Genomic DNA, 23,599 nt, shown 5'->3' on the forward strand with positions numbered 1-23,599 from the left:
CTTTGTGTTGATGATGTTGAAAAGAATGTATTCATAATTTCCTCAGATGACACCTAACACAATAACCTCCCCCACAGCCGGCTTCTCTCTCTCTCTCTCTCTCTCTCTCTCTCTCTCTCTCTCTCTCTCTCTCTCTCTCTCTCTCAGCAGGGTTAGATTAAGAATACACTGCCATTTGCAGCTCTAAAACAGATCAATGGGCAAAGAAGCATGGATGTTTAGAAGACAGGCAGGCCCTTATTGACTGACATGAATCACCCTAACAACCCAAGCCTACTTCAATCTCCCTTGTACCAACAGAAAAGGAAGTTGATTTGTTTGGGAAGTTATATAACACTATTGAAGTGTTTTTATTATCTAGCTATGGGTACTCACTTGTAGGCCACATAACTCCCTAGGCCTACTCCATTTTATATTCATATTTACAGATCACATACAAGATTGATATTAAGGCACATGAGCGTTCACATAAACAATTATACACAATGTTATACTTTCAAATGGCTCTACTATATAGTAGAGTATGCTGAGAAACGCCTAGGTTTTTGTAATCTTTCACATACTGTATACTGTACCTTGTGGCCAGAGCCACAATGAAAAACGTACAATTGTAGTGCGGGGGTATAGAATCATAGGATTTCTTAGAATTTCCTCAAAGCCTTCCCATTTTCTCAGTACTGTATTCTCAGTACTATGTTGTCTTTGTCAGCAGGCTGACTTGTTTTGTATCTCATAGTTTTTCCTCAGTGGCATGGCTGCAGACTTGAGTAAAGTCATGTCACCGTGGTAACATTCTTCTCTCCGATGGCTTTACTTTTTGTAGAGCAAAGACCCCCTGGTGACAGTGACTCTGGACGACTTGAGCACCATCTTTGACATAACCCCGACCGGCATCACCCGCTACCTCAGACTGCTCAAACCCGTGGACAGAGAGAAGCAGATGACCTACACCTTCACGGTAGGCCTCGATCCAACCTCATCCACACATATTACCAAGTAACCTTTGGAACCCTTTGGAGATGGAATTAGCTCTTTTGGATCTCGCAACCTGAGGTCCCAGTGTACACCCATCCGTGATGGTGGTTGTAGTGGTGTGTGTGTGTGTGTGTGTGTGTGTGTGTGTGTGTGTGTGTGTGTGTGTGTGTGTGTGTGTGTGTGTGTGTGTGTGTACATGGACTTGTTGCAGTGATAATACACTGTAGTAATGATATGCAGATATTGCCTTTGAAGGGTTTCATCAATAGTATGCTTATTATGCCTCTGTTGAGAGGCTTTGATTGTTGCCTTACTGACATTAGAAAGATCCATACTTATGAAAGGCAGCACGTCATTGAAGTTAAAACTGCTCTCTCGTGTCTGATGTGTTTCACTCCATCGCCCTCCCCAAGAATCAACGTCCCTCAAAGGAATCTTCCTCCAGTGTAGCCCTTTCTTGCAGTCAATGACCAAAAGCGCCCCGTTTGGCGTCATGGGTGGAATATTATTCATATATTTTTTATAATAATTACAAAATATATATGAACAATGAAAAAAAGGTGTTTCTCTGTCAAACAGTTTTGTTATTTTTCAGTCTTCTGTGATGTATATAAAGTGTAATATTAGGATGCAAACTCAAAATTGAAAATTGAATACATTTCAACTCTATATCTGACATGGTACAGATGAGTGAGGTGTATGCTTTTTGGTTCAAAGTAGATTTGTTTAAGACCACCAATAATTACTCTGTGGCCCTGATTTAACCTCTCACTTTAGCCTCCCACTTGGTGTTTCCTTTATTTTGGCAGTTACCTGTACATCTGTCATTATCAGACCTGGGTTCAAATAGTATGGTTTTCTTTAAAGTACTTAAGTTGCACTTGATTGAGTTTAACTGGTGCTATCAGAGTAAATAGTAACAAATAAAGTATTTTTTTACTGCTCTCTTTTACTGCTCTCTGTTATCCTGTGTATAGATGATGGCATCAGATGGGATACAGGAGAGTACCCGGGTGACCGTCAACATCCTGGTGATTGATGCCAACGACAACACGCCCACCTTTGGCGAAGTCTCTGACACCGTCGAGGTGTTCACTGACATGCAGCCAGGAAAAACAGTACTGCAGGTAATTAGCACATCTCTGTCTATCTTCCTGTCCCCCTTTCTCTTTGTCTTTCTCTCCTCTTTCTCTCTTTCTGTGTCTCCCTCTCCCTTATTTTTCTCTCTCTTTTGGTGTCTCTCCCTCTCCCTTCCCTCTCTCTCTTCCTCTCTGTATCTCTCACTATCTCTCCCCCCTCTCTCTCTTTCTCTCTCGGGCCCAGTTTCCGCAAACAATCCAGTACCTTAGATCAACAGTCCAAGCCCCAGAACAATCCACTCTTTCTTTGATCAGAGCTGATGACTCAAGAACAATCTTGTTTCTTACAACAGTAGTCAAGACTCAAATACTATTAGCTCAATATTGACATGACTCGACGTAATACACTACCATGGGTCAACAGTTAGGACTCCAAATCAATCTCCTATCCTATAACAGCAATGGTCACTGTAAATCCCTGACTGAAATAGCTCCAAGGAGAGTCTGTTGTCTAGTTTGTCGTCATATGTCTGAATGGATTGCAGAGTTTATTTACTTTGACTCAGATTCTAGTTTGATTGGTTTGGGGTTAGGTTTGGTGTCTGTGTGTCTGGGCACATGCGTGTGTGTGCATGTGTTTGTGTTTAGAGTCAAATTGTTTCCAGCAGGAAGTCCCCTCGTTGACATATCTGGTTTTAGTTCGTTCAGCAGCAGCTTGCGTTTGTCTCATTAGGTAGGCAGAGCATGATTTCCCATCTTACAGTCTCTCAGCACACAGTCACAAAAAAAATGTCAAACACATAAAAGGTCAGGTTTAATCTGTGTTTAAAATCATCGCCCAACCCAGCTGAAATGAGGCCAGCGGTCAAGTGGCGGCCGGTACAACCGCTAATAAGCTGTTTTTATAATCCATTTATAGGAGAGTCTCCGGGCCTCTAAGGATGAAGGTTTATTTGATGCTGCTCTTTCATATCTTAGACATTACAGCTCTATATGAAAAAAGGGTTCATTAGGCTAGCCTAGCGTGTATTAACATAGAAAGGCCTTGCAAATATAGAGCTAACGTTAAACTAAAGCCTGGCTAAGGGTGCTGTGAGTTGTAAATGGTGGGGTGTCCAAATTAATTAGCTGGAAGGGAAGGGTGGCTGTTTAATTTCTGAGATAACACTGCATGGTTCTAAGGTCTATATCGTTCGTGTGTACAGATTCCATTCGGAAAGTATTCAGACCCCTTCCACATTTTGTTACGTTACAGCCTTATTCTAAAATGGATATAAAACAAAGATTCTCAGAAATCTACACACAACACCCCATAATGAAAGAGTGAAAAAAGGATTTTATACTTATTTCCAAAGGCATTGTATTTAAATATATTTACATGTGTATCAACAAGCCCACACGATTAGACTGAGCATTTCAATGGCAAAAGGAAGCTCAGGAAAATAAATTATAAAAAATATATTCGTAGTTATTTTCATGAAATAAACACACACAGTAAAAATGTAATGGGGGCTTTAATAGATGAATCATTCTCACTAATACATTCATAAAGGTCACTACATTTACATCAATATTTTAGGAGGGGGGAGAAGTGGTGTACTGTAGCAGTTACAAAAGGTCAGTAGTTTCTGTAAACATTACACACAGCTTACAAGAGCACCGTCTGGTAAATGTCACTCAAATCATATGACTGCCCTTTACACAAAACACAGGTCATGATTTGAAAAGGTAATACAGTTTTACTGAAATAGATGTCTGTGTTTCCTCCACCATTAAAAAGACAGATGGGACCCTCCCACAAATCATTATTGCTCCCCTACCTAGAATAATTTTCAACTCAGTTCAGTAAATTGAATAGTTGGTGGCTTTAAATGTTTTAGGGGCTTCCACACCCTGCCTAAATGCACTGAAACACTGAATTCTTCCTCTTTCAAAGACTCCATCTCTCTCTCTCTCAGCTAAAAGCATTGGATGCTGATGAGGGGTTAAATGGTCTGGTGACCTATGAGATACTTGCCGGAGCACAAGGGGATTTCATCATCAATAACCGCACTGGACAAATCACCATCGCACCCAGGACAGCTCTTAGCATGGGTCATTCTTATGCCCTCACAGTGAAGGCCGCCGACAACGCACCAGATATCCAGAGAAGGTACAGTAATTTAATCAATTCATCTTTTCATCTACAGTGGGGAGAACAAGTATTTGATACACTGCCGATTCAGCAGGTTTTCCTACTTACAAAGCATGTAGAGGTCTGTAATTTTTATCATTGGTACACTTACACTGTGAGAGACGGAATCTAAAACAAAATTCCAGAAAATCACATTGTATGATTTTTAAGTAATTCATTTGCATTTTATTGCATGACATATTTGATCACCTACCAACCAGTAAGAATTCCAGCTCTCACAGACCTGTTAGTTTTTCTTTAAGAAGCCCTCCTCTTCTCCACTCATTACCTGTATTAACTGCACCTGTTTGAACTCGTTACCTGTATAAAAGACACTGTAAGGGCTGTCGCTCTCCTCATCCTCGGACGAGGAGAGGAGAGAAGGATCATCAGACCAAAATGCAGCATTCGGGAAATAAGCCATCCTTTTATTTAACACGACGGCAACACGAAACAAAACACTTTCAAATAAACAAAACAAGAAAACGACGTTGACGAAACCTGAACATAAACTTACATAACTAAACGTAAACTCACGGACAGGAAACAGACGACATCAAACTAAACGAACAGCCAAACAGTCCCGTATGGTAACACACATTCGACGACACAGGAGACAATCACCCACAAACAAACAGTGAGAACACCCTACCTAAATATGACTCTTAATTAGAGGAGAACGCAAAACACCTGCCTCTAATTAAGAGCCATACCAGGCAACCACAACCAACATAGAAACAGATAACATAGACTGCCCACCCAAAACACATGCCCTGACCTAAACACATACAAAAACAACATAAAACAGGTCAGGACCGTTACAGACACCTCTCCACACACTCAATCAAACAGACTCCAACCTCTCCACAATGGCCAAGACCAGATAGCTGTGTAAGGACATCAGGGATAAAATTGTAGACCTGCACAAGGCTGGGATGGGCTGCAGGACAATAGGCAAGCAGCTTGGTGAGAAGGCAACAACTGTTGGCGCAATTATTAGAAAATGGAAGAAGTTCAAGATGACGGTCAATCACCCTCGGTCTGGGGCTCCATTAAAGATCTCACCTCGTGGGGCATCAATGATCATGAGGAAGGTGAGGGATCAGCCCAGAACTACACGGCAGGACCTGGTCAATAACCTGAAGAGAGCTGGGACCACAGTCTCAAAGAAAACCCTTAGTAATACACTACGCCGTCATGGATTAAAATCCTGCAGCGCACGCAAGGTCTCCTTGCTCAAGCCAGCACATGTCCAGGCCCGTCTGAAGTTTGCCAATGACCATCTGGATGATCCAGAGGAGGAATGGGAGAAGGTCATGTGGTCTGATGAGACAAAAATAGAGCTTTTTGGTCTAAACTCCACTCGCCGTGTTTGGAGGAAGAAGAAGGATGAGTACAACCCCAAGAACACCATCCCAACCGTGAAGCATGGAGGTGGAAACATCATTCTTTGGGGATGCTTTTCTGCAAAGGGGACAGGACGACTACACCGTATTGAGGGGAGGATGGATAGGGCCATGTATCGCGAGATCTTGGCCAACAACCTCCTTCCCTCAATAAGATCATTGAAGATGGGTCGTGGCTGGGTCTTCCAGCATGACAACGACCCGAAACACACAGCCAGGGCAACTAAGGAGTGGCTCCGTAAGAAGCATCTCAAGGTCCTGGAATGGCCTAGCCATTCTCCAGACCTGAACCCAATAGAGAATCTTTGGAGGGAGCTGAAAGTCTGTATTGCCCAGCGACAGCCCCGAAACCTGAAGGATCTGGAGAAGGTCTGCATGGAGGAGTGGGCCAAAATCCCTGCTGCAGTGTGTGCAAACCTGGTCAAGAACTACAGGAAACGTATGATCTCTGTAATTGCAAACAAAGGTTTCTGTAGCAAATATTAAGTTCTGCTTTTCTCATGTATCAAATACTTATGTCATGCAATAAAATGAAAATTAATTACTTAAAAATCATACAATGTGATTTTCTGGATTTTTGTTTTAGATTCTGTCTCTCACGGTTGAATTGTACCTATGATAAAAATTACAGACCTCTACATGCTTTGTAAGTAGGAAAACCTTCAAAATCGGCAGTGTATCAAATACTTGTTCTCCCCACTGTATTTGTTCATTCAGCCTTTAATTTGCTCAATCACACCTTTAATTTATTAATGTGTTTATTAAAAGGACTGTATCCCTTGGATATCCTCATTAATATCCATGCATGATTTAGGTTATGTTTGAGGTAAAATCTTGATTATGACCTCAGTTTCTTACTCGGTTTTTCATTTTTCATACGTATTCAGTTAAAGTTGCAATATGTCACTTTTTGGGGGATCCAAACAAATTCACATAGAAATCTGATTTTTAGATCTGTCATTCTCATTGAAAGCAAGTCTAAGAAGCGGTAAATCTGTTCTGTGTGTGCTATTTCTATTCTTCCCATTCTTAAGTTTCATGTTTGCATCTTTTACTTGTATTTTTTTACACCAGCTTCAAACAGCTGGAAATACAATAGTTTAGGTTATTAAAAATAGATTTCACAGTGGTTTAGATGGTACAATGATTCTTTACACTATGCATTGCTTGTTTTGTCACATGAACTGAAATTAGCCAAACTATTAGAATTTTAGCAACCAGGAAATGGCTGAGTTATTTCTGCATATTGCACCTTTAATCATGTTTTCAATTTCTCCTTAATTCATTCTAGCTTTCATACATGTATTGATCCATCTCATTCCGTCATTGTTCCATTTGATTGTTTATTCATATTGTGCAGTTACTTGTAGGTCTATTAAATTCATGCATATAGAATCATTGTATTCTGTACTGAATGCATGTGCATATTGCTGTATCCGCATACAGCCTCTCACCATCTGAATGGTAAGAGGCTGTATGAAGACAGATTTGCCTGACCATTGAGACAAGCTGTTTACAGTGGCTTGCGGAAGTGTTCACCCCCTTGGCATTTTTCCTATTTTGTTTCCTTACAACCTGGAATTAAAATAGATTTTTGGGGGGTTTGTATCATTTGATTTACACAACATGCCTACNCCCCTTGGCATTTTTCCTATTTTGTTTCCTTACAACCTGGAATTAAAATAGATTTTTGGGGGGTTTGTATCATTTGATTTACACAACATGCCTACCACTTTAAAGATGCTAAATATTTTTTTCATATGAAACAAACAAGAAATAAGACAAAAAACTGAACTTGAGTGTGCATAACTATTCATTCCCCCAAAGTCAATACTTTGTAGAGACACATTTTGCAGCAATTACAGCTGCAATTCTCTTGGGGTATGTCTCTATAATTTTTTTTGTATATATATTTTTTATTTAACCAGGTACGATAGTTGAGAACAAGTTCTCATTTGCAACTGCGACCTGGCCAAGATAAAGCAAAGCAATTAGAAACATACCACAACACAGAGTTACACATGGAATAAACAAAACATACAGTCAATAATACAGTAGAATAATAAGTCTATATACAATGTGAGCAAATGAGGTAAAGGCAAGCTTGGCACATCTATCCACTGGGATTTTATCCCATTCTTCAAGGCAAAACTTATCAAGCTCCTTCAAGTTTGATGGGTTCCGATGGTGTACAGCAATCTTTAAGTCATAACACAGATTCTCAATTGGATTGAGGTCTGGCCTTTGACTAGGCCATTCCAAGACATGTAATTAATTCCCCTTAAACCATGTGAGTGTTGCTTTAGCAGTATGTTTAGGGCCGTTGTCCTGCTGGAAGGTGAACCTCTGTCCGTCTCAAATCTCTGGAAGACTGAAACAGGTTTCCCTCAAGAATTTCCCTATATTTAGTGCCATTGATAATTCCTTAAATTCTGAACAGCAGTCCCTGCCGATGAAAAACATGGTGTTCTCGGGGTGATGAGAGGTGTTGTGTTTGCACTAGACATAGCGTTTTCCTTGATTGCCAAAAAGCTTAGTTTTAGTCTCATCTGAACAGAGTACCTTCTTTCATATGTTTGGACCTTCTTTCATATGTTTGGGGAGTCTCCCTCATGCCTTTATGGAAACACCAAAAGTGTTTGCTTATTTTTTTCTTTAAGCAATGGCTTTTCTTCTGGCCACTCTTCTGTAAAGCCCAGATCTGGAGTGTACAGCTTAAAGTGGTCCGATGGACAGATACTCCAATCTCTGCTATGGAGCTTTGCAGCTCCTTCAAGGTTATCGTTGGTGTCTTTGATGCCTCTCTGGTTAATGCCATCCTTGTCTGGTCCGTGAGTTTTGGTGGGTGGTACCCTCTCTTGGCAGGTTTGTTGTGGTGCCATATTCTGTTCATTATTTAATGGTGCTCCGTGGGATGTTCAAAGTTTCTGATATTGTTTTATAACCCAACCCTGATCTGTACGTCTCCACAACTTTGTCCCTGACCTATTTGGAGAGCTCCTTGGTCTTCATGGTGCCGCTTGCTTGGTGCTACCACTTGCTTAGTGTTGTTGCAGACTCTGGAGCCTTTGAGAACAAGTGTATATATACTGAGATCATGTGACAGATCGTGTGACAGTTAGATTGCACACAGGTGGACTTTATTTAAATAATTATTTGACTTCTGAAGGTAATTGGATGCACCAGATCTTGTTTAGGGGCTTCATAGCAAAGGGGGTGAATATATATTATATATATATATACACACACACAGTGGGGAGAACAAGTATTTGAAACACTGCCGATTTTGCAGGTTTTCCTACTTACAAAGCATGTAGAGGTCAGTAATTTTTATCATAGGTACACTTCAACTGCGAGAGACGGAATCTAAAACAAAAATCCAGAAAATCACAATGTATGATTTTTAAGTAATTAATTTGCAGGTTTGCACACACTGCAGCAGGGATTTTGGCCCACTCCTCCATACAGACCATCTCCAGATCCTTCAGGTTTCGGGGCTGTRGCTGGGCAATACGGACTTTCAGCTCCCTCCAAAGATTTTCTATTGGGTTCAGHTCTGGAGACTGGCTAGGCCACTCCAGGACCTTGAGATGCTTCTTACGGAGCCACTCCTTAGTTACCCTGGCTGTGTGTTTCGGGTCATTGTAATGCTGGAAGACCCAGCCACGACTAATCTTCAATGCTCTTACTGAGGGAAGGAGGCTGTTGGCCAAGATCTCGCAATACATGGCCCCATCCATCCTCCCCTCAATACGGTGCAGTCGTCCTGTCCCCTTTGCAGGAAAGCATCCCCAAAGAATGATGTTTCCACCTCCATGCTTCACGGTTGGGATGGTGTTCTTGGGGTTGTACTCATCCTTCTTCTTCCAAACACGGCGAGTGGAGTTTAGACCAAAAAGCTCTATTTTTGTCTCATCAGACCACATGACCTTCTCCCATTCCTCCTCTGGATCATCCAGATGGTCATTGGCAAACTTCAGACGGGCCTGGACATGCGCTGGCTTGAGCAGGGGGACCTTGCGTGCGCTGCAGGATTTTAATCCATGACGGCGTAGTGTGTTACTAATGGTTTTCTTTGAGACTGTGGTCCCAGCTCTCTTCAGGTCATTGACCAGGTCCTGCCGTGTAGTTCTGGGCTGATCCCTTACCTTCCTCATGATCATTGATGCCCCACGAGGTGGCATGGAGCCCCAGACCAAGGGTGATTGACCGTCACCTTGAACTTCTTCCATTTTCTAATAATTGCGCCAACAGCTGTTGCCTTCTCACCAAGCTGCTTGCCTATTGTCCTGTAGCCCATCCCATCCTTGTGCAGGTCTACAATTTTATCCCTGATGTCCTTACACAGCTCTCTGGTCTTGGCCATTGTGGAGAGGTTGGAGTCTGTTTGATTGAGTGTGTGGACAGGTGTCTTTTATACAGGTAACGAGTTCAATAAGGTGCAGTTAATACAGGTAATGAGTGGAGAACAGGAGGGCTTCTTAAAGAAAAACTAACAGGTCTGTGAGAGCCGGAATTCTTACTGGTTGGTAGGTCATCAAATACTTATGTCATGCAATAAAATGCAAATTAATTACTTAAAAATCATACAATGTGATTTTCTGGATTTTTGTTTTAGATTGCATCTCTCACAATTGAAGTGTACCTATGATAAAAATTACAGACCTCTACATGTTTTGTAAGTAGGAAAACATGCAAAATCGGCAGTGTGTACAATACTTGTTCTCCACACTGTATATGCACGCACCACTTTTCAATTTTTAAAGTTATTTTTTAAATTTCACTTCACCAATTTAAACTATTTTGTGTATGTCCATCCAAATTAAAAATAAATTTAAATTACAGGTTGTAATGCAACAAAATAGGAAAAACGTCAAGAGGGATGAATACTTTTGCAAGGCACTGTATAATCAAGTATAAGATTATGATTCTTACAGACATTAAAAACACATCTTTGTCTTGAATTTCTGTTCCTTGAGTGGTTTGATGCAGTTCCTGTAATCGTTGCTTCAAATTCCTCTTGGCAAGAAGCAAGTGAGCAGCAAACTATTTTAATAGTCTGTATGAGGCCATAACCATTTTTGTGAGGTGTATGCATAGCCATGTTTGTGAGATGTATACTTAAGGCTACCAAGAATCACTCTGCGTACCGCTGATTTAGCCCACTGCAGTAAAAGGTTAAAGAACTTATGAAAACAAGGGTTGTTCAATGACAGAAATGTATTTGTTTGAAATATATCACCTGATAAAGTCATTTCAGAGAGACATGTAATCATGTTTTGTTGCAAAATGCTACATATGCGCCTCTCTCTCAGAGAAATACGTAAGTAGTACTGCTATATTTTACAGTCAAATGTGACAACTACATTTTTAATAAAGAACTGTACAAATTATACACGTGTGACATCAATATATATATTTATATATATAGTTTTATTAATCAGTGTATTAATATGAGAACTGAATGTAAAATATTTACATTTGAGTCATTTAACAGATGCTCTTATCCAGAGTGACTTACAGTAAGTCCATTCATCTTAAGATCGCTAGGTGTGACAACCACATATCACAGTCAAATATACAGGACACGAACATTCCATTCCAGCTAAACAATCAATATATTGCGTTTTGCAACAAAACTCATTTTTTAAACCACATCTAAAAAAAAAACAGTAATAATTTACACACACATGAAGGTACCCATAAGCAATCATTTCTGTTGAAAAAACACAAATGTGATAAATTGGTGGATATAACATTTTGGAACGAAACTCTTCACATGCAGACTGCCAGTTGACTTATCCACCTATCTTCTTCGAGCCTCTTTAAGCATGGTGTCCTTGTGGGAGGCCAGGAAACTCATGACAACCTCATGACAACACCCTGATGAACCACCACTGTACTATTACTGTATGTGAATGCAACTGTGCAAAGAATGTTGTTGTATTTGTATATCTATTGTATATTGTAAATATAACCTTTACTTCCCCTCTCATATTGTTCTCCACCATTACAGGAGTTCTATCACCACTGTGTACATCAAGGTGCTGCCCCCCAACAATCAGAGCCCCCCACGCTTCCCCCTCTTCACCTATGACCTAGAGGTCAGCGAGGCCATGAGGATAGGAGCTATCCTGCTCAACCTACAGGTGAGAGACACACAACTAGGGCTGTGGCGGTCACAACATTTTGTCAGCATACTCTAAGTAGTCCTTATGTTAGGTCCTGATGTGGCTATGCCAAATGGCTATGAGCTACACTAGTTCATTTAGCAAACAAGATTTGCATGTAATTCAATGGCATTATTTTATAGCATGAAAAATACAATTGAACAAAGCTGAATAGAATATTAATATTTTCTCCAAATTATTTGAGGGAGTGCGCACATACGGCTGTTCTGTGTTGAGCGGTTAAAACCTCTTACAGCTACCCCCCCCCCTTCTTTCAATTTCCGCCTGAAGACATACCCAAATGTAACTGCCTGTAGCTCAGGCCCAGAAGCAAGGATATGCATATTCTTGGTACCATTTGAAAGAAAACACTCTGAAGTTTGTGTAAATCTGAATTGAATGTAGGAGAATATAACACAATAGATCTGGTTTAGATAATACAATGAAAAAAAACATATGTTTTTTCTTTTTAATTGTTGTATCATCATCTTTAAAATGAACAAGATAAAACAAACATTCAGATATGAATATGGGGACAATTTCAGTGAAAAACATAAGAGGGCAACAGTACTTGTGCAATGTTTCAGAATGATAACTTCCAAAATGAGTGTGCTACATGACATTTTATCATGAAGTCACCCAGGTGTCCCACACAAGTAGCCCAAATGTACCCAAGTGGCCAAATTGGTGAAGGTATACATTTTGAAACGAATAACTATATACAAAATACCAAAATTGTATTCTAACATACCCCCCCCAAAAAATATTGGGGAAGAAATGGGGGGGGGGGGGAAATGGGGAAAAGATTATTGAAAAAAAGATATACATTTACAAAATAACATGGGTAACTATTTACACACTTTCCATATTTGGAAGACCCTCAGTCCTCAATCAAATCTATTTACATAGCCCTTTGAACAGCTAATATCTCAAAGTGCTGTACAGAAACCCAGCCTAAAACAGCAAGCAATGCAGGTGTAGAAGCTCGTGGCTAGGAAAAACTCCATAGAAAGGACAAAACCTAGGAAGAAACCTAGAGAGGAACCAGGCTATGAGGGGTGGCCAGTCCTCCTCTGGCTGTGCCGGGTGGAGATTATAACAGAACAGATTTTCAAACGTTCATAGATGACCAGCAGGGTCAGACACTAATAATCACAGTGGCCCGGGAGGTGTGGAGCCAGAGACACCAGGGGTCCTGCTGGATGAACCAGCTTCAGAGGGGGATGGACACGTTGGCACTGGGGGCTCCCAGTCAGAGTCAGTGTCACTGTGAAAGAAAATGTTCAGTTAGAATAGTTTCACATATGAGCCCTGTATCAACAGGTATAATAAACAGATATATAGAGTACAGGGAACATAAAGTGCTGTTCCATTTCACTTTGGCCATTGTTGTGGGCCTGCCTCAAATAGGCTATTTCATGTGGGGGTGGGGTGGAGCGGCAGACACACGCACCTCGACCATGCTCCCTCTAATCCATAATATGTAGACTGAGTAGAGGAAGCATGTTTGCTGTGTTGAGATGTGTGGGTTTGCTGTTACATTCTACTCCATTCCATTTTTATATATACAGTATATATATACACACAAACATAGGCTATAGGTGATTCACATACATAAAAACATACCCCCACCCACAATGTATAGCCAATGTGTACTTTACACATTTCATTACATTTTTATATATTGTAAAAACAATCACAAATCATATTTTATATTATTAATTTCAAACAACGGCATTAGCATGAGAAGAACTTACCAGTCCAAAACAATGTCTTCTCCGTTCAAAAAACATGCTTCCATTTGAGTAATAGCTATGGTCGCTAACTGAGTCCTCTTCCAAAAGCATATCTTTCTCACTTTCACGATCAATTTCCTCTATAATTTTGTCTACATTCATATATCTAGTCTTAGATTTAGCTTTCCCTGACTTATTCGCCATGATGTTCGATATATAAACAGCTGAAGATGCGCGTTACCGAAATAGTGCTGTGCGTAACAAGCTTGGCTCCTTCCAGTATGAATCTTCAATGGCGATAGACCGTCTTTTTGGTCTTCCAACACAGAACCATTACATATTGCCGTTTACCTCTGCTCATTGGCTATCTACCCAGCTAGATTTCAAGACGATCAGTGGTCATTGGGTTAAAATACAGTCAATCAACGAAACAGCGGTCATATAATTGGTGCACAATGAGGTCATTACTTGTTGTCTTCCAATCAGTTTCTTTCGGTCAATACGTCCCGCGAAATGACCCATCAAGTTTGGTTGTGTTACAAACAAACAGTTGATTGCAATGAAACCAAACATGACTGGATAAAGTCACGTTTAGTCTGTGTATTTACGTCGAATGTTTAGTCGAAAATTGAATGACATGGAATTCAACGAGATAAGCGTTCACAAAATGTTTCGTGTTAGGCTATAAAAATGGATTTAACCGAACAAAAGACCATTCATTGTGTAACAATGAGCCTTGGGATTGCAAACAGAGCAAGATCTTCAAAGGTAAACTATTTATTTTATTGCAATTTGTGATTTTGTTACGCCTGTGCTGGTTGAAATAGTATTTTGGTATGGGGCTCTGTGCTCAGATAATCGCATTGTCTTCTTTCGCAGTAAATCCTTTTTTAAATCTGACAACGCAGTTGGATTAGCAAGATTCTAGGCTTTTGAACCATGTGAGACACTTGTATTTTCAGGAATGTTTAATATGACTATTTATGTGGCGATCACCGTATGTTGTCGAATTTAAACCCGCTACCGGGATCCGTAGCGCAGAGAAGTTAATTAACAAAGAAATAGGTACTCCTTTATGCTTCATTTTGTAACGTCTACGCTGGGAGTTGGGAAGCAAGTACAGGGAGTGAATATTTAATAAATAAAGGAACATGGAACAATACAAGGAACATGAGTAGTGTACAGAAATAAAACACAAACAGTCAATAACACCTAGGGAAAGAACCAAAGGGAGTGACAGATGTAGGGAAGGTAATCAGGAAGGTGATGGAGTCCAGGTGAGTCTGATGAGGCACTGGTGCGCGTAACGATGGTGACAGGTGTGCGCAGAACCATTGCCCTCGAGTGCCGAAGAGGGAGTATACGTGACAGTACCCCCTCCCTGACGTGCGGCTCCAACCGCAGGACGCTGGCCAGAGTGATGGTCCCGCGGACCAGCAGCGGGCCGATCGCTTCTGCTGAGGTGCAGGAACCTGTCGAACCGGCTGAGGCATGGGAGCCTGATGAACCGGCTGAGGCATGGGAGCCTGACGAACCGGATGAGGCATGGGAGCCTGACGAACCGGATGAGGCATGGGAGCCTGACGAGCCGGCTGGGGCAAGGGAGCCTGCCGATCCAACCGAGTCTTGTAAACTTTAGTTGTTCTACAAACGTTGGGCTATATGTTTTGATTTTTAATATATTGTAAGGCTGCATGATGAGACTCTAATGATAGTTTTGAAAAAAGTCGGTTCAGGTTACCGTGGACCACAATCCTACAGAGACATCTCTCACACCCACCAGTGGGGGAGAGGTTTGGAGGTGGGGGGTTTTATGACACCTCCCGCCATTGTAAATCTTAAGGCATTAGACAAAATCCCTTTGTCCTCTCAGTGTGGACAGTAACATGCTATAAATGGACTTTGGGACAATATGTTTCGTCAGCCAAAATGGTGGTAATGACGATAGATAGATTATGAAAATTAATGTCGTTTTTGTTATGTTATTAAAAGTTAAGTGATGATGTTATAATGAAAACATTGTAATTTGAAGAGTTTTCTTAATATGTACGTGATGTTTGCATACTGTACGTTGTGTGGAAAATGTCCAGATCAGAGAGAATGTTTTTGGTGAGATGCGAAGTTAGTTGTCTAAATTGGATCTGAGTAAAATCTGAGTAAAATCCAGACCTTGCCTCATGCCTAGAGAACGTATTTAATTTACATATATTTACATATCAGACTAGGTGACCACACGCTGCAGCCAAGGTCTGAGTTAGTCACAACCCCTAAACGCAACACGAGGTTGAAGTAGACAAAAGAACCTTTCAACAATCTATGCTACAGATGAGTAGCTGTGTCTAAGAGGGTGATTTCAAGCAGGACCACCCGGTTACCACTCTCCAAGGACTTGTGTGTCTACACAGGTTTCATTCCTACGCTGGAGCCCTAAGCTACATGGCTGACCGTACTCAGTAGACCCCCTTTCAGAACAAGGGTGAGGAAACAGACCACTAAGAGAAAGGACACTGACATTGTGTGGACCAGAGAGTTACACCCGGTAACCAAAGAAACCAAAGAAGTGCCGTCATCAGAGGAGAAGGCGGACCCAGTCCACGAAGAGACACCCCATCATAGACCTTCGACAAGAAATTAAATCATTATATTCTGACCCATAAGAACGGCAGTCCGGGGCAAGGTGTTAAGGCTAAACTAATTATAGTTTACAAATGTATCCAAGTGTGCTTTTCTCTCGTGCACTCTGTCTTTCTCTCTACTTTTTAAATCCCCATTTCGTGTAACACGCGTCACATTGTGTTGGCCCGCTAGGGACCTGTTTTATTGTACTAACTTCTAATCAATAGCCTAGACTGTGTGTTTGTGTATGTGTATCTTATATTATCATTTTAGCTTGTTCGTAAATAAATAATCAACTCAAGTGGTGTGGTACGGACTCATTTAGTGGGACTCGGGTTTGTGCAGATTCCCAGATTATGCGACATTCTGGATGAGACTGTAGAGGAAATGGATTAATTAGGAACTGTTGTAAAATCAATATTCTGATATTCTTTGAGTTAATTTGGGAAATGGAAACTCAATAAAAACTAATTTTCCCATGGTGCCCCGGGTTACTGAGTTAATAATTACCTGATTAATTTAATCATTTAAATATAAACAGTTAATCATTTGATGAAAAGCAGTCGTCACATTAATCAATACAACGTCATGAGCTCTGCTTAGTTTTTTGCGCAGGCTTGTATACACTCCAATAGTCTCTCATTCGCAATTTGACAAGCACTTGATAATGCCTCAAATTTCACAACGGCATCCCCATTGTGGCCGAAATGCACCATGAAAAAATCCATACCATTTCAGTCCTGGAGTGCTGAGTTGTGTCCTTCTCCCTGAGTGTGCTGTACAATCCGAAGCGACTTTACCTCACATGGCTCTCCGTCAGGTGATCGGGTCTTTCTCACAGGCTACAAGTGAATACAGACACATCGGGGACGCAACTGCGTGTGTCCTTATCCAATTCCGAGGTGCATATTGAAGATATTGGAAGAACTGTCCACATTTACTTTTCGTCAGCTAACAAGATGAGTAGGCCTAACAAACAGCAAAAGCACTAGCCTATGTCAATCTACTATCCCCCATAATACATGTCAACCTATTCTATTCTGTGCGAGAAATAAATATTCAAAACATAGTCTGGGACAGTTGTGGGATGCAATAGATCCCAAATTAATACAACCACCAGCATACAAAAAAAGTTTTTATGCAATGTGGCTGATGCAACAGATCAGAACGTATAGCTTACATTTTTGTTAAACTATTAGGCTATTTCTTCACATTATAAGCGCAGCGATGCACACATGGTAGTAGGCTATACACGTGAATGTTCCATTAGCGGGAAACAAAAGTGACGACAAATGCATTATGCATGTAATGCTTTCATTTTAAAGGTGCATTTTTATGGGGAAAATTATCTTCCTCAAACTTGAAACTGTTCTTGATTTAATAATGTCTTCACATATACTAAATGATATATGTGTGACATTTGTTTTGATTTAGAATGGACGAGTATCATGCACCTGTATCGAAAAAGGGGCAGCGGGAAAAAATACATGTCATCTATGCACTTAAATAGCGAATGGAGGACGCTTTTCCCAGTGGTTTATTTTCATGCCAGCCAGGTAGGCTAAACGACTGTTGTAAATATAAGCAATGCGCTTAATAGTAGGAAAGTTGAGAAATAAATATAGTAGGACTAGCCTATAGAAAGATGATGGGCTCCTCATCTTTTATTAGCGGTCATCACTCTGTTTTCTCCCACAATTGCATAGCCTATAGAAATGCTCATGGATTCTCATGAAGTGCTTGATTAGATTTTCGAAAACATTTTCTTTGATGTCAGAGTGATTAGAGGGACAATAGAGTGCTAAGTACCAGGCAGTTAGCAAGTTTGGTAGGCTACTAATGACCATCAGCAGCATCAGAGCTTGGATAAACCTAATTACCGTCACTTAACAATCATGTGGAATTTGACTGGTTTCATGACTTGTGACGGTAATACGTTCACCACAACAGCCCTACACACAACAGGGGTCAAAGGTCACACAACTAGATCGCTGGAGGTCAGGAGAGGGCAGTGCGATTACTCAAGCAAAGATCATGGAAGTGTTTGGGTCATGAGTTTAGCAAACAACAATTACTAAACCAGTATGGATTATCAGATTTGATTTAATAGATTTTAAGCATTGATGAGTTCAAATGAGATGTAAATCAGAGTAAGTAAACGATTGATTTCTATCCTTTGTTCTTGTTGTTTTTCATAGGCTACAGACAGAGAGAATGACTCCATCACGTACCAGATTTTGAGTGGGGATATTCAGCAAGTCTTCAACCTCTCTAAAACGTAAGATGGATGGATGATAATGAGAAATATGAAAGTGGTTAGTATGAGTAATGACTGTGCATTTTTTAAAAAACCTTTCTAGGGTAGGGGGCAGTATTTTGAAGTTTGGATGACAAACATGCCCAAAGTAAACTGCCTGTTATTTAGGCCCAGAAGCTAGGATATGCATATGCATGGTAGTATTGGATAGAAAACACTCTGAAGTTTCTAAAACTCTTCAACTAATGTCTGTGAGTATAACAGAACTGATATGGCAGGTGAAAACCCGTGGAAAATCCATCCAGGTTGTGGGATTTTTTTTGATGTGAGTTGTTTTCCATTGAAAGCCTATTGACTATTTTATGGGTTAGGGCCCAGACTGCAGTTCCTATGGCTTCCACTAGATGTCAACAGTCTTTAGACATGTTTTCAGGCTTGTATTTCGAAAAACGACGAGTAAAAATACCTTTTGGTCAGAGGACAGGGGAAGAATGCAGAGCTGCGTTGTGTGCATGACCGATAGCGCGCCATTTGTTGTTTTTCTTTTCTATTGAAGACACTATTGTCCGTTTGAAATATTATTGATTATTTAGACAATAGACAACCTGAAGGATTAATTATAAACATCGTTTGACATGTTTCAACAAACTTTACTGGTACTATTAGAATGTATTCGTCTGCATGTTTTGACCGCACTGGAGCCAGTGGATTACTAAACAAAATGCGCCAACAAAACTGAGTTTTTGGGACATAATGAGGGACTTTATCGAACAAAACAAACATTTATTGTGTAACAGGAAGACTTGTTAGTGCAACCATATGAAGATCATCAAAGGTAAGTGATTCATTTTATCGTTATTTCTGACTTTTGTAACTCCTCTACTTGGCTGGAAAATGTTTGCATGCTTTTGTAAGCGGGGCGCTGTCCTCAGAAAATCACATGGTATGCTTTCGCCGTAAAGCCTTTTTGAAATCTGACACAGCGGCTGGATTAACCAGAAGTTACTCTTTAAATATATAGATATCATAACTGTCACTAATTAATCAATTCCTCATATCAGTCTCATTCTGAACGTTGTAAATCTGCACAAACCCAGGTCTCACTGATTTCGTACCAATCAAATTGATTTGATTATTTATTTACTAACACTAAATGATAACATAGGATATACACACACACTGTATAAGTTATTGATTGGGAGCTTAATACGATGACAACAAATCCCTAGTGGACTAACACAGTATGACACTTGTTACACAAGATGGAGATTTAAAAAGAGAGAGCGAAAGAGAAGCAACACTTCTCACAATAAACCTAATAGCATTCGCAATAACCCTAATAGCACTCGCAATAACCCTAATACATTGCCCCGAACCGCCGCCATTATGGGTAAGAAGTAATGCATGTATTTAAGTGTTGAATGTCTTCATCGGGTATCTCTGTTGGGCCCAGGCCTTCGTGGGCAGGGTTCCGCTTGGTGAGGAGGGTCCGATTGGGCTTTCTTATTTCGGATTGGCCTTCTCCTTTGTTCTCTGGTGTAAGTCTCTGATTTTCCGCAATGTCCTTCTTAGTTGTCTGTTTACTTGCACTCGTTCTGGAAGAGTGGTCTCCTGAGGACTGCTAATCAGCTGTGTTGATGATCCCAGAGTGGTGATGAAAGCAGTGTAGGACACGATGATTTGAAGAGAATAACCGGATCGTTCTACTTACATTCACGTTCTTAGATACAGTACTTAGAACAGCTACTCAACTATAGCATTGATTGTTAAGAGGTTATTTGATCTTTTTCAACCTCGTGTTGCGTTCGGGGTCGTGACTATCGTAGACCTCGCTGCAGCTGTGATCCGTTTTAGTCTGATATGTTAATTCTTAACTCACACTTTTTATATCCATGGGTAAAACGGGGCGCTTTTGTCATTCTCACACGCTTCTCACACGCTCTCTGGGCTCCCTGGGACGTGGCTAGTTACGAGGCAAGGTATCAGAATTACTATGATCTTGTTAGAGAACTAAAGTCACAATCCTATCGTCACAATTTTTTTTCTTTATCCTTGATATTTTCACTCACAGGAGAGTCATGACAGTGGTTCTCAACTGGTTTTGCCTGGGGACCCAAAATTGACAATGACAATTGAGTCACGACCCAATATTATGGACTGTTGTTGATTACATTTTATAATGTTGTATTGCAGCTGCCTTCTTGGGCAGGTTTCACTTGCAAAATAGACTCTCAATTATGGTAATAAAGAAAATCATTACACATCCAAATTAACTGAGAAAACATTTATTTTCCATTCAAGAGAATAAAACATTTAATTAGGCAACCAGTTCAGGAGTGGGGTGTAATAAATTATCAGACTCAAAACATGACATCAAAACCAGTCCAATAACGTTAATGAACAGTAACACATACCAGTCCAATAATGTCAATGAACAGTAACACATACCAGTATTTAAAATAGAAAAAACAACAATCATAGGGAATTATTAATCATCAATTATCATGCCAATAGTTTCACCACCCTGAGAAGATCTTACCCGTAATACATCATTGATGGATGCTTCTCCCCGTCACGGCTGCCATGGTTGCCCTTAGTTTGAAAATGTAATCCGGAGACAGGTGTTTTCTCCATCTCCTTAGCTATCATACACTAATTCCACTCATTTCAAAACTGGTCCTCCAGAACGTGGATCAACACTTACACAGTTCTAATACGCGATGTAATACATTTTAAAAATGTGTTACACAGTTTTGCCCCGCACATTGTATCGGTACCCCCCTGTATATAGTCTCATTATTGATATTTCAATGCTGCTCTTTAAATCATTTTTACTTTTATCTCTTATTATTATCTGTATTTTTTTTAAACTATTGTTGGTTAGGGGCTCGTAAGTAAGCATTTCACTGTATTCATCACAAGTGACTAATAAAATTTGATTAGATTTTTGGTTTGACATACTGACCAGCTCAAATAGACAGAAGCGTGCTGGCAGACCAATCTGAACTCATCTCTCGACATGTCCAGCCCAGTCATTATCTCAGCCAATCATGGCTAGCGGGAAGGTTGCTGGCTTTTTCTGTGGCTAAACCAACAAGGCTTGTAATTCAACTATTTTATTCGTATTTACAGATGGCATACAAGTTTGTTATTAACCTCTAACGAGCCTCTACCCCGGGTCCGGGATCACCCCCCACCCCCCCACACACTGATTAGCATAGCTAGCATAGCTTCACAAGTAGATAGTAGCATCTAAATATCATTAAATCACAAGTCCAAGACACCAGATGAAAGATACAGATCTTGTGAATAAAGCCACCATTCCAGATTTTTAAAATGTTTTACAGGGAAGACAAAATATGTAAATCTATTAGCTAAACACGTTAGCAAAATACACCACTATTCTAACTCCATCAGTTTCTTACTCCTTCAGGTGCTATCACCAATTCGGCTAAACTAAGATATTGATAGCCACTAACCAAGAAAAAACCTCCTCAGATGACAGTCTGATAACATATTCATGGTATAGGATAGTTTTTGTTAGAAAAAAGTGCATATTTCAGGTAGAKATCACAGTTCTACATTGCAGCTGCAATCTGAAATAGCGTTGGAAGCAGCCGGAATAATTACTGAGACCGACGTCAATTACCAAAAGAATCATCCTAAAACACTTCAGAAAAATAGACAGCCTACAGCAATCGAAAGACACAGATCTTGTGAATCCAGAGAATATTTCWGATTTTCTAAGTGTTTTACAGCGAAAACACAATATAGCATTATATGAGCGTACCACAATAGCCAGAATCACAACCGCATTTACCAGCTGTAAATGTTAGCGATCGTAACAACCCAACAAAAGATATATAATTTGACTAACCTTGATATACTTCATCAGATGACAGACCTGTAACATCATATTACACAATGCATATAGCTTTTGTTCGAAAGTGTGCATATTTAGCAGCACAAATCGTGGTTATACTATGTAATCACTACAAACATTGCATGTATTCTGGCCGGCGCCATTTTGGATTAGCGCCTATTCTTATAAAAATACTATTCATAAACTTGACTAAAAAATATAAGTTGGACAACAATCGAAAGATAAATTAGTTCTTAATGCAATCGCTATGTTAGATTTTTAAAATRAACYTTACTAGACATATAGTGTGCGTTGCAGCCAGACCAGTGCCTGCAAAAGTGGCGCGCAAACACTATGACATTTTTCCACATAAATACATAATAACATCATAAATAGTTCCTACTTTTGGACGAGCTTCCATCAGTATCTTGGGCAATGTGTCTTTTCTTCAAAAGAATAGTTGCTTTGTTGTAAAACGTCCTCTTCACCTTTGGAACTAGCTGCTACCATTAGCTATGTCGCACACACATGTCCAAATCCTCAAACTAGATACAAAGGAAATTCAGAAAAATAGCACTATACTCGCATAAACTGATATAAATCGGTTTCAAATAACATCGTTATGATGTTTCTAACACCTATATTTAATTAAATTACAGACGGATACATCTCTGGTCGATAACTGAGCGTTCCAAAATTTCATCCTGACTTCTTGCGAGGCGCCATGACGAACGAGACAAAGAAAGGTACTCTCGTTCCATCCGGCTTTATAACCTCGGACAGCTACGCAGACAGACCATTCCACTTCTCATTGGTTACTGACATCCAGGGGAAGGCGGGTGCAGTTCAATTCCAGCCATAGGATATACACAGGCTTTAAAACTGAACCCAGATCAGAGGATAATTCTCAGACCTTCGCAAGTCATGTCAGGATTTTTGCTGTAGAGGGAGTTCTGGGTCACCCACAGACATAATTAAAACGGTTTTAGAAACTAGACAGTGTTTTCTATCCAATATTAGTAAGGATATGSATATTGTACGATCAAGAATTGAGCAATAGGCCGTTTAATTTGGAGACCAAAATATGCTAATGCGGAACAGCACCCCCTATAGTTGCAAGAAGTTAAGGCACATGGAAGTTCACATGCTCCAGAAGGCATTTCTGCAATAAAAATGCATTTTGATTTAAAAAAAGTTTACATTCAAATGTCTCTACTGTGAAGTAGTGAACCGCGACATACGCCTAGTTTCCTGAAACGGGTCACATTTCTGCGCAGGAATGTGCACAGTTTAGAGGGAACATTGGTCTTAAGTACACCAGCTGA

General features: G+C 40.2%; 1 protein-coding gene across 1 annotated transcript in view; it reads left to right on the forward strand.

Annotated features, from left to right (window-relative positions):
- Positions 1–23,599, forward strand: part of LOC111977924 (protocadherin-15-like) — a 280,873-nt gene that overhangs the window by 111,765 nt on the left and 145,509 nt on the right. The window contains exons 12-16 of the mRNA XM_070448498.1: positions 824–958; positions 1,953–2,102; positions 4,013–4,206; positions 11,650–11,782; positions 18,354–18,433. Coding sequence (XP_070304599.1) covers positions 824–958; positions 1,953–2,102; positions 4,013–4,206; positions 11,650–11,782; positions 18,354–18,433 — 692 coding nt within the window. The remainder of the gene's footprint in view (positions 1–823; positions 959–1,952; positions 2,103–4,012; positions 4,207–11,649; positions 11,783–18,353; positions 18,434–23,599) is intronic.

Source organism: Salvelinus sp. IW2-2015, linkage group LG18, assembly GCF_002910315.2.
Source record: "Salvelinus sp. IW2-2015 linkage group LG18, ASM291031v2, whole genome shotgun sequence".
Lineage (NCBI taxonomy): Eukaryota > Metazoa > Chordata > Actinopteri > Salmoniformes > Salmonidae > Salvelinus > Salvelinus sp. IW2-2015.